Source organism: Spermophilus citellus, assembly GCF_964194105.1.
Source record: "Spermophilus citellus genome assembly, chromosome: 5".
Classification (NCBI taxonomy): Eukaryota; Metazoa; Chordata; class Mammalia; order Rodentia; family Sciuridae; genus Spermophilus; species Spermophilus citellus.
In genome coordinates this window covers 164,361,912-164,374,269 of record NC_138186.1, presented here as the reverse complement: position 1 = coordinate 164,374,269, position 12,358 = coordinate 164,361,912, and the positions used below count along the sequence as shown (strand labels likewise).

At 45.1% G+C, this 12,358-nt stretch overlaps 1 protein-coding gene across 3 annotated transcripts in view; it reads right to left on the bottom strand.

The window, feature by feature from the left end:
• ARID1B (AT-rich interaction domain 1B) overlaps window positions 1–12,358 on the bottom strand; it is a 409,511-nt gene that overhangs the window by 15,770 nt on the left and 381,383 nt on the right. For all 3 annotated transcript variants that reach the window (XM_081296020.1, XM_081296019.1, XM_081296021.1), the window contains exons 12-15: window positions 12,095–12,304; window positions 9,003–9,207; window positions 3,312–3,450; window positions 2,269–2,441 (exon numbers count right to left, since the gene is read on the bottom strand). In XM_081296020.1, the coding sequence (XP_081152146.1) occupies window positions 2,269–2,441; window positions 3,312–3,450; window positions 9,003–9,207; window positions 12,095–12,304 (727 nt within the window). The remainder of the gene's footprint in view (window positions 1–2,268; window positions 2,442–3,311; window positions 3,451–9,002; window positions 9,208–12,094; window positions 12,305–12,358) is intronic.

Here is a 12,358-nt window from a genome sequence, read left to right as displayed (position 1 = left end):
TATATTAGGGATTGTTTTAGTCATTGTCTACATAGCTGATGAAGCACATTATATATCTACCTAGTGCCTGGCAAGGTAACCCCACAATCACTACCCCAACCCCCAAATTCATTTTTATAGCATGAAAAGCTATAGGTATAAGGAACAAGACAAATACTACTTTAGCTAACAGCAGATAGATAGGAGAGTGAAATGGTCCACAGTAGATTTTGAGGCCAGATTTTGAATACTATTGAGTACTATTAACTGTCACTCTTACTATCACTCCTACTACTATTATTATTTTGATATTAGGGATTGAACCCAGGTACACTTTCCATCCTTAGTACTTTTTAAAATTCTGAGACAGGGTCTCAATAATTTGCTGAGGGCTTCGGTAATTTGCTAAGGCTGGCTTCAAATTTGCAATCCTCTTGCTTCAGCCTCCCCAGCTGCTGGCAATACTAGTTTTTTCCCATATTGTTCTCATATTTTCAGAGTCTAAAAATGGGATACGGACACTAAAACACTGACAAAATGTTATATCTAGCCTTTAGTATCACTATGAAAAATATCTACCTTTAACATGCACCAAGCTTTTGAATTTCTGAGCCTACAGATTATTGTATGGTCTGCAAAATGTTTACTTGGAATAAGTAGCCCTGAAACCTTTGAAAGGAAAAAGTAGAGATTATCTTTGCTTTATGTTTTCTGAAATATCATACATGAAATATTATAAATCTCAGTTGTTTAATGGTATATACCCAATATTTAAATTTTGGGGATTCTTCATTTTTCCTTTCACTAGTTCAATACTAAAAAAATTTGTACTTTAATCCCAAATTAAAACAGATAAATAGAAATCCACAGGAAATAGTTTTTACAGCCTATCCCTATTCAGTGCAGTTTCCATAATACTTGTGAAAACCATAAACATAAAGCTTCAAGGTTTATGTTTCTCTCTATTTAGACAATATAACAGCACAGATTTCCTTAGTAAGGGATCCCAGAGTTAAGTACTTCCATAAAAATATCATTCACTATTTCTGAAATGTTTTTCACTCATGTTTGCATCATGTCTCAATTTCACAGGACCCAGCTGTACTTGGAAGGATGACAAAGAGCAAACTTCCAGGTTTTCTGCTTGGGGCTGACATGTTGGGGGAGAGCCAGGACTTTATGTGGACGCAGCCTGGGAGGAACCCGCCCAGCACTCCTGGCCTCCTTCAGGGGTTTGCCCAATCCTCCCACTCTCCGACTCTCAGTCCCACAGCTACAGACTGTCCCTGTGCTCGGATTCCAAAGTCACACCCTGCACACACCACCACTCTTCACCACCTGGACACAGTCACAGTGATCCTGGATTTCCCTCACTGTCCTGTTCCTCTCCCAGTGCCTCCAGCCACCAGCCTTTGGCTCTCAACCCCACCCTCCCAACGGACTTCTGACTCCACTCAACTTCTCTCAATACATGCACCATGAGATGGTCAGTTATTTATGTATAATTTACTTTTACCAAAAAAATCTAGTCATGTCACTTCCCCATTGAACACCCCTTACATGGCAAAGAACTAAATCTATCCATCTGCCATGAAGGCGGAGGGCCTGTCCCTGTATGACCTAGATGCCTCAACCTGCCCACATTCACTACGCCCCAGGCAGCTGCCCCCTCTACAAATATGCCCAGCAACGTCTTGAAGGGGCTCTTTCCTTGTCCTCAGATATCTGACATCTCAGAGCCCTCAGAACCACACAATCTCAGTAGCTTTCCCTCCCTTTCATCGCCCCAACCTCTTGCTATCCTTTCTTCTTTTTTTCCCCTTTCTTCTACCAATCATGATCTTATAAGCCATTTGAGGCCTAATCTCCCCCCTCTTAGGAGTGTCAGTTCCTTGAGGGTAGGGCTATGCATGATTTATCCTACCTAGCACCTAGCACTGTGCCTGGCTCAAACTAACAGAACAGCACCACTGCTGCTAGGTAGTACTGATCGTGCTTGCTTACAGGTGCCCCTTATTCCTCTACAGGCTTATGTGCGGGAACTCAATTAATCCTCATGACGCCTCTGAGGCAGATCCTATTACTTTCCCAATTTCTAGATGAGGAAAATAAGGCACCAAGATGCTTAACATGTTTCCCACAAACAGAAGGGTGGGAAAGCTGGGGGCCGCCAAACCCAGAGAGCTCGCGCTTCCACCTGTTCTGAATGGACAGGTAAGTTGGCAATGGAATAGCAGTGCAAAGAGTGTCCTTAGGCCTGCTTATGGACAGAGGCCCCTCTGCATGTACCTTTTCTCATTCCACCAAAGGGGTCCTTGTTGGGTTCATAGGGCATTCTGCCCATCATGTCTGGCATGCTCATGCCCTGCTGGTATGGGGCGTTTGGAGTCATGGAGTTCCGTTTTGGGAATGATGAATCACTCACGTCGGAGAAAGGGTCGTGCACACTGATTGTACTGCTTCTGAAGAGATGCAAACAATGAAAGCTTAAAATCAGGCACAGGCAAATGCAAATCAAAACTACACTGAGATTTCATCTCACACCAGTCAGAATGGCAGCCATCAAAAACACAAATAATAATAAATGCTGGCAAGGATGTAGTGAAAAAGGAACACTTACAAGTTGGTGCAAGTCATCTTACTACAGTGATATATGCATACCCATGCTTATAGCTGAACTATGGAACCAGCCTAGGTGTCCATCAATGGATGAATAGATAGGGAAAATGTGGTATATGTAAAATGTGGTATATATACACAATGGAGTTTTATTCAACCACAAAGAAAAATGAAATTATGTCATCAGCAGGAAAATGGATGGAACTAGAGACCACTGGTGAAATAAACCAAACTTAGAAGGCCAAGGGTGAAATTTTTTTCTAATATGTAGAAGCTGGAGAAGAAAAAGGAAAAGAAAGTTGGAGGGGATCTCATGTAAATTAAAGGGAAATCAGTAAAGGAGAGAGACTGGGATGGGAGGTATGCAGGGAGGGGTGAAGTGCTGGGGAGCGATACTGGCCAAATTATGTTGCCATTGTGTGCATGTATGAATACGTAACAACAAATCCCACTATTATGTACAACTATAACGTACCAATAAAAAAAGTGGAAAGAAAACAAAAAGTGAAAGCTTAATGATAATAGGAGTTAATAAACCAATCTTAAAATTTACCAATGCAAAAACCATCCAAAATAAATTACATGAAAAAAGCTAATAATAATCAACATCTAAAAACTCACTAGAGATACTATTTCTTCATTTGGTGAAGTTTGCTCCTGAAAAATCAAAAGATAAATCTGATTCTGGATGGGTCATAGTTCTCTGAACATACCTTCCGCCTTGCATTGGGGTCATCTGTCCATGAGGAGTGGAGGCTGGGGTGGGTGGCTTCAGGTCGCCTGGAACCTCTGCCATGGAATTGCTGCCAGTTGACTGGGGGGTCTGTGGGCCTTGCAAAGATCCTGAGTTAGCTGGCGGTGGGCAAGGGAAAATGGAGAAAGAAAGCAAAGGTTGCCAAGTGGCTGGCTTTTGCTTTTTATGTACATAAAAGAAACAATTTAAAATAAGGCACATTGATTGAAATAGTATCAATAATGTACATGTATGGATATGTAACAACAAATCCTCTATTATGTATAGTTATAATGTACCAATAAAAAAAAGGAAAATAAAAAGAAACAGTACCAATATCCACTGAAAACAGTAAAATTAGTTGCTTCACATTGTTTATAGTGAAAATTATACTGATCCTTAGTAAGATTATTTTTGAGTAAAATATGTGGGCATATACTTCATTTTTGAGTCATAAAACATTTATACCTTTTGACTGGGTAATTGCTTTCCTAAGCATTTATCCCAAGAAAATAATAAAAAGAAGGCTTTAGGCAGAGCAATGTTTATTCCAGTGTTATCTATCTAGTCTAAATGTAAATAAAGAAAAACAGGATAAAATTTTTAGTACAACAATTGGCACACTATTGTGCTACATTAGAAAAAAAATTAGAAAACAGTTGTGAGTCTTGGGGAATAAGAAATTTTTAACAGGAAAAGAAATAAGGAATGATACAAAGTATCCATGAGCCTTCTGTTATTTTAACACCTTCTCAACACCTAGGTGTCTAAGCACAGCCCTTAACAACTCAGTTGTTTTTGGAGTTATAAAATCAGATTCATCATGAAAAAATACAAGTTATTCTGGTTTGGAGTTCTTTAATGTTGCTGCTGAAGTTCTGAGATTTTACTTTAAAGGCTCCAGCTGTATTGGGCATCATGGTCCTTACAGACATGCTGCATGGATGTCGGCAGACATTGGTTCCACATATTGACCGGGCACGGGTGAGGTGCCTACTGAACTCCAGGTCTCTTCTACACCTGGGTACAGAGTGTAGCAAACTGACAGGCAGACGACAGCCCTGCCCTCACGGAGTTCACAATCAGGGTGTTCACAACTGGAACCGAGGGCAGGCAGGGTGGAGCTGACTGGAAAGGACAACATTTGCTGTTACTGTTTCTGCTTTCTTTCCAATGAAACTCAGGGCTCACTATGATTAGCATTATTCACATGTCCCTGCAGAGAAAACGGAGGTGAAACAAGTACCCAGATTACAGGGCACACTGTGAAGGAGGCAGAAATGGGAACGAGTAGATGATTTCTTGTTAGAAAGCCTCTCTCTAAGCACAGACCTTCTGGCCGGATTCCAACTGCCTGGCCCTTGGTTTGACTGGTCACAGGCTGTGCTCTATGTGCCACCCACCCTGCATGCCTGGCACACAGAGACTCGAGATTTCTCGGACATGCGGGAAGACTATCTCTACTAACACAGGGATTTATTTTATTTATTTTTATGTTGTGCTGAGGCTCGAACCCAGGGCCTCACACGCACTAGGTGCACACTCGACTGCTAAGTTACAACCCTAGCCCCTAACACAGGCATTTCGAGGAAAAAAATTAATGACTGCTTACAAATAAAATTTTGGCCAAACCGGGAAATGCATATTGAGCAGGTAGGTCATAATAATAAAAGGGTAAGGCAGTCTTATAAATATACAAGGGCAGTCCTGCAGACCAGCCGCCCCCAGGGCTGCAGATGAGAAACCGCCTGCTCCTTAAAGCAAGCAGGCTCCCCACGGCCTTCCTGAAACCAGGCGTACAGGCTGTGATTACAGAATGACCCTTATGTACAAGTACTCACATTTACAGCTAATAAAATCAGAAAAAAAAAAAAGGAAAAATTCTCTCTTGCCAGGGTTTTCCCTTTCCTTTCTGGGGGGAAAAAAGCAGCTCCTTTAGGAGGAGGCAGGGCTAGCTCTCTAGGACATCCCTACCTTTTGCCAGAAGCTACAAATGTATACTCTAAAGTAAACAATGGAAAGGTTACTGAAGGTTAAGTACATTCACAGCTTCACACAGAACAGCCAGGCTCCTAGCTGGGAAGATAATTTACACAGCATGGAACTGGTGCCCTAGTTCTGGTGGGAGGGGCATGGGGAGGAGGGTGAGGAGAACAGCAGCTGATGTGTCCCAGGTCTGGTGACTGGAGGTCAACCAGAGGGCACCTTTGTTTATACCCCAGCCCCTTTCTCATTTATCTTCCACTGAGGATTCCCTAGTTGGATCCGTGACAGGTTTTGTGACATCACCTGTCAACTAATAATAGAAATTCAGTCAGCCACCTGCCAGCAAAGATGGATAGGTTTTTGGTTACAGCCTTACTAATTGAATGTAGAGCTTCCATGCCTGGTTCTCCATAGAGCCCTTCAGCTCCCTCCGCCCTCTGGCCTGCTGGGGCCACCTGGTTGGTGGTTCCGGTGCCTGGGTAATGTCTGGAACTGCTCTGCGATACTCTATAGGTTCAGTAATGGAGACCCCTTGGTGCCTTTAGAGATGCAGACCACAGCCCAAGGCCTTGTCCAGGTTCATGTGGGCACACCTGGGTGTCTGGTGTGCCTATGCAATGTAGCCCCAGAGGCGAAGAGGTCATGCCTCCAGTGACCCACTATACGGATATCTCGAGCCATAGAAGCCATATCAAATCAAAGCTGTACCAATGCAATGCTCTTAGGATTCAGCCAAGTGATTTGGCTTTTTCTTTTCACTTCTTTTTCTTGGTACTGGGGATTAAACCCGGGGGCACTCCACCATTGAGCCACATCCCCAGCCCTTTTGTATGTTTCTATTTAGAGGCAGGATCTCATTGATTTGCTTAAGGCCTTGTTAAACTGCTGAGGCTGGCTCTGAATTTGTGATCCTCCTGTTTCAGCCTCCCCAGACGCTGGGATTACAGGCGTATGGCTGTGATTTAGCTTTTTCATTTGGTTCAGAGACTATTTGGACAAAAATCTAGAATGTTTCTTGGGAATCATTTAGTTTAGTTTACCTGGATGTGCTAACAGGAATAAACTGGAATCATGTTCTTCTTTTTTTGGTACTGGGCATTGAACCAAATGCGGCTTACCCACTGAACCACATCCCCAGCCCTTTTTTATATTTTATTTAGAGATAAGGTCTCTCTGAGTTGCTTAGGGCTTGCCAAGTTGTTGAGGCTGGTTGTGAACTTGTGATCCTCCTGCCTCAGCTTCCTGAGCCTCTAAGATTACAGGTGGCGCTACTGCATCCTGCTATAATTGTGGATTTTTAAAAAGTATTTTTAAAAAATATATTAAAATATTTGATGGACTTTTATTTTATTTATTTGTATGGGGTGCTGAAAATCAAACCCAGTGCCTCACGCATGCTAGGCAAATGCTCTACCACTGAGCCACAACCCCAGCCCTATAATTGTGTTCTTAATGACTTCAAAGAACACCTTTTTTTTTTTTTTGCTGAAAATTAAAGATTATGGAATAATCTTTTATGAGATACTGACATGGAGAATAGTTAGGAAGATTTTTAATTTCCTTCTTTGGCAATACAAATGTTTCAGAGATACTCTCCTTAGTGGTGGCATTGGCCCAGACAGGCCACCAGACGGGTGCATGGACAACTGATGCAAGGTCTGACTTCGGATGTGAGGACGCCACTGCTCACTACCCTCTGGCCAGTCTTTGTGGGGTCCACAGAACTCAGCAGGGTGCTCTCCTGGCTGGCCACTGACTTCACAATCAAGGCCAGGAAGCTCTGTTTTCACTGCCTCCTGTGTCACAGGCAGGACCCCAGCTCCATCTGATCCAAAGGGTGCATGCACAATCTAACCTCTTTTGTGTAGCTCAAATGTAATGCCATCCTAAAGGCAGCAGTTTTAGAAAAGGGGAAGGAAAGAGCCAGCGGTTAGAACAGGCCTCCACTTTCTGGAGGATGGACTGTGGTGGGGCTTCCAGTGCTGGGCTGAGGCATGCTGGGAGAGCAATCCCCACACAAGCACAGACTGTTCAGGGACGTGCTCCTTCCCTTGGATCTTTGCAGACATCACCACTTTGTTCCCTGCACCCCACTGAGTTTTTATTTTGGAAAAATAGCTTCAGAGCTGTTTGTGGCAAGCTTCTTTCATTCTGTGAACTCAATGTAACACGCAATTTAAAAAATTAGATTTCCCAGTTTTTCAGAAACACCCTAAGTGACAAAGGCTCAGGATTTTTAAGGTGGGGTCAGAGAGGAGGGTTCCTCCTTATACTTGGAACCTACAGGTCTAAATCTAGGTGTGTTTTCTACAAGTGTACTCCAGGCTGAAAAGTGTTTATGTGAGACGACTTGATTGGCAACCTTAGATACCAGCTTTGCCATCCAGACAGCAGCTGGAGGCAATCATCAAAAGGGAACAACTCCCTTCTCTGCCTTCTAGGTATCAACCATTTATCTGCTACAAAGACATTGTCATACAAGCTGAGGCATTTGGTGGGTTCAGTGAATGAGCTAGAGTCAAACACCCCAAATCTGACCTCCTGTGGCCCTGCTGCGTGGCTGTGAGGAACTTAGCTTCTTCCTGCCTTTGCTTTCTCAGGGGTATCTAACAGCATCAAGAGCCAGGACTGATAGGAAGGCAAAGTGATGAGCATGCTGAAAGCTCCTGGCCCACTGTATACAATCAGAACAGAGCGACGGCTTTGCTCAGAGCAGGCTGTGCTTACACCAGCAGTGTGTGTAGCCTCTGTCTCCTGTGTAGGGACAGGGAACAGCACAGCAAAGTCACTGCTGAAAGTCACTGGGCTTGGAAATGTCCTCTGTAATGACGAGTGGCCAAAACCAGAATTGGTGGGATTTTCTTGGGTGGGAAGGTCACCTAGAGCAGAGCATGCTGCCAGCTTCTTCCTGCCTCAAGTACTGCATTTACTATCAGAACAAGAGACTCGGTAACCTCAAATCTGAATCCTAAGTGGGAGAATGAAGGCCAGTGGGAGAGCTGCAAAGAAGGGCAGCCTCTCCCAGGGGCTGGAGAGGCAGGCACAGGCACCCTGTCTGCCTGGAGAGCCACATGCATGCAGGGTCCTGACTCTGGACTCCGTCTAAGCTCACCACTCAACCCCTTTCAGAAGAGGGATGGACGGATCTTGATGGTGGTTCACGGGATTCCTGCAAAGTGAGAACCTGCTGGGTAGGGGACATCAGAAACCAAGTACGAATTTCATTTTGCTAATATACAAACCTGAACCCTGGGAAGAGGAAGGGTTGACACTAGCCAGCTGTTATACCTACAGGTGACATGGTGCAGCAGGGCTAAATTTCAGAACAGGTGAATGTGATGTTTATTTTATGCAGTTATGTGGCGTATTTAAAAATTCTTGTATAAGAAATAAAGACATATAGCTCAGAATTGCAAAGTCCATTTTGACTAAATTAGGTAAAAGCAAAAGAGTGAGGCCTTTCAAGTGCCGACCACAGAGGGCAACACCCCAAATCTTACGCTCACTTTCCTAAGCACTGCCAGTGGGTCCAATTAAACAATAAAACACAAGGAGACACCACTTCCTCTCAAAGGTCAGGAACACTCCTCCTCTCCTCTCTCCCTGTCCCCACAGCTATGCAGCCTCCAGTTCTGGCCTCTAGCACCCTGGGCTTCCCTCTGCCAGCTGTAGCGCTGCCACCTACCAGGCGATGGCGGCTGGAGTTTGGGCTGCTTCTTCGTGTCCCCGGTGCTGAAGACTTCAGGTGGGGGCTCCTCCCCTCGCTCTATCTTGCACTCGAAAGCAAACAGGTACTGGATATACTGCTTTTTCAGGGAGCTCGCTGCACTGCTTGAAGTGCCAACATTTAGGTTGGTTGCCAGCTCACGCCACTTCTTGTTTTTATTAACCTAGCAGAAAAAGAAAAAGAGAAGAAACAGCAGGATCACTGGTTTGCAGCAAAGTGGCTTGTTTAAAGCCAGGAGACAAAAAAAGCACTTAATGTCTTGGTTGACTTTTTTTCATTTGCCTCTTTTAACTAATGCTCATTACTCCCACTCGCAGCGCAGACAGCGTTCACAGTTATGAAGCCATTAAGCGACCTGCTGATAGCGACATAAAGGCACGCTCACAGAGGCCTTCTACTGGCTCCAGCTCCTGAGGCCTCGCACAGGGTCCTCCAGTAAAGGGTCCTCCTGCTCACACCTATCCCACCCCATGGCCAATTAAGCAAAAAGGGCATCAAAAAATGGCTTTAAAAGTAATAGCACAGTTTTTCAATTTAAGTGTGCTTTTCTCCAACAGCCAGTAGTTCCCAAACTGAGACTGTAACTCTGGCCATGTCCATCTGTCCACTGCCCTCTCACTGGAGGATTCTTGTGGTGTGGGCAGAAGCAGCACCTATGCAAAGGCGGTGAGTCCTTGTCACCAAATGCCCCCAACTTAAAAACACGTCATGGTGCCGTGGCTCCCTGGCTGAGGGCGTGGGTGGGGGCCTACATTTGTAAGTACTGCACAGGATGAACCCACTCAGGCTGGAGACACCTCCACTGCAGAAGGGATGGGGACAAGTGCAGGGACAGGGCAAGACGACAAGGAGGTCCTGAAGTGCAACATAAAGATTCGGGGCACTATTTCACCTCATTCCCTCCTGGGAGCAGGTTATGAAAGGTCAGACACACAGTGAAACGTGGAGATCTACAAATGACTTGGGGCAGGATGTGCCTTTGGTGTCTGCTGTGCTAAGTAGCGCTGAAGGGTCAAAGAGACAGCAGCTTTTCATGAAATGTTGAATTTCTAGAGTCCACCTTTCTTACAGGGCTCTTTACGTCCATGCAGCTAGTACTGAATGACGCAGAATAAACCAACTGTGGAATGCTAAGGGAAAAGCCTCTTCTGCCACTTAACACAAGGCTGCAAACAGCAGGCCTGTGGCTGCCACAAAACCAGTCAGCATGCTGTTTGAGGCAGCCTGAGCGGGTGAGTTTGAGCTGGTCAGTGCATGGGTGCAGATGTCCCCAGCTACATGTGAGTAACCCTCTCATTAGTAAGCTAGCAAAGATTCTTGTCTGCAGATCCAATCTGGGTATGCACTGCTGAGAGAGTCACAATAAGGTAGCCCGACAACTGCTACATGATACCAGTTGGATGGTCTTGATGATTCTGAAGTCTCTGTTGGAAAAAGTCTAGGTGTAGGAACGTGGGGAGTGGGAGAAGGTGGTGGGAAAAGGTATCTGGATCACTCTCTCTGATGACCATCACTCACATGGGTCTGTGTCACATAACTCGTATCCAATGATGCAGAGTCTTGGAAAAAGCTTTAATAGTTTCTGTCATAGGCCTTAGTCAGGTGTCCAGGTGAAAGGGTGTCCAGTGGGAAGGCCAAGAACAAAAGTCCCCTCTGTGTCCCCCAAAGTGGAAGCATGAGACATAGCAGGCCCTCAGTGACAATTATGAATGAAGACTTGCCCTTGGATAGTGATCTGGTCACCTTGGTTACCAGGAATGGAGGCTGTCTTATTTCACTGGTCTGGGGTGGGACCCAGGAGATTTTCATACACAGCTGGGGTGGAGAACTACTAGGGAATCAAAAAGGCATGTTTTGGAGTCAAGACAGATCTGGCTCTGCTACCTACTGTGGGAATGTCCCTAGGCCACTATATTATTGTACTTTATCCTGTTATTAGAGTTTCTTCATCTATTCTACCCCATCCCCTGTACTAGGTATTGAACCCAGGGCCTTACCTGTGCTAGGTAAGCATTCTACCACTAAGCTACTTCCCCAGCTTTTTTAATTTTAAATTTTGAGACAGGGTTTCCCTAAATTGGGCCTGTGATCCTTTTGCCTTAGCTGAGCTGCTGGGATTACAGTCTTGACACATGGCCTCCTCATCTATGCTTTGGGTCTGTTGACCCTGCACCTTGTGGGCATATAGAAAGACAAAGGCCACAGTGTGACACTAGCTCATGATTTAGTACCCTCACATGTTTCTATGACAGGATATGTCCAACCAACTAGGCTCCTTACTAAAAAATGGTAGGGCTGGGGTGAGCCAAGTAGGTGCCCAGGTCATAAGATTTAGGGGACACTTATTTTGAGAGTGAAGCAGTAGCTCACCAGGACCATGAGCACCTCCTGGAGCTCTGTACCCAGGCCGCCTCCCCTGTTCCGCTCCAGCCCAGCTCTAGTACAAACCACACAGCAGCCTCCTCACTGCCCAGAGGTCATGGACGTGGCTTTACCAGGATGACTTAATTTCTGTGATAAGTTGCTCTGGACAGAGGGAAATAGTGAATGTGATTTATATCTGATCCAGATAATTAATTCAGTCATTCACAAAACATTTCTAAAGTGTTTATATGAATTCATGGCAGATTCCAGAGAATTCTAGAGCTACTGAGGTCACACTGGATTGTGGCAGAGCCACTCCTTTCCCCATCAGGAAGGTGACTTTCCAACAGGTTTAGCATTTCCTTTGTGAGAGAAAAACCTGATTCCAGCCAGGTGTGGTGGTACACTCCTGTAATCGCAGTGGCTTGGTAGACTGAGGCAGGAGAATGATGAGTTCAAAACCAGCCTCAGCAAAAGCTACATGTGAAGCAACTCAGTGAGACGCTGTCTCTAAATAAAATACAAAATAGGGCTGGGGATGTGGCTAGTGGTCGAGTGCCTCTGAATTCAATCCCTGGTACCCCCCAAAAGAAAAACAAACAAAAACTCCCTGAGTCCACATATTCAATGAAAGCTTCTGTAAGATTCTGCTTGCAATGACTCCTAATTCATTTACTCATTCTTACCTGGGCCAAACCTCCAATCTCTTTGACACAGACATAGAGCCGGAACAGGTCCAGGGGCTTCTTGCCCACTGCAGGCAGACTGGAGACCGGGGAGCCCCTCTCTTCCATGAACGTCAGATACCGGTCTACCCACAGCTTCCTCTCTGGCTCGTTCCCCAGCTCGTAGACCTTTGTGATCTTCTCCCCAGTGGTGGTGGATGAACTGGACTTCTAGTGCCAGAGAGAGCATGTGGAGACGGGCAGGGAGGTGGAGGGAAGAAGGTG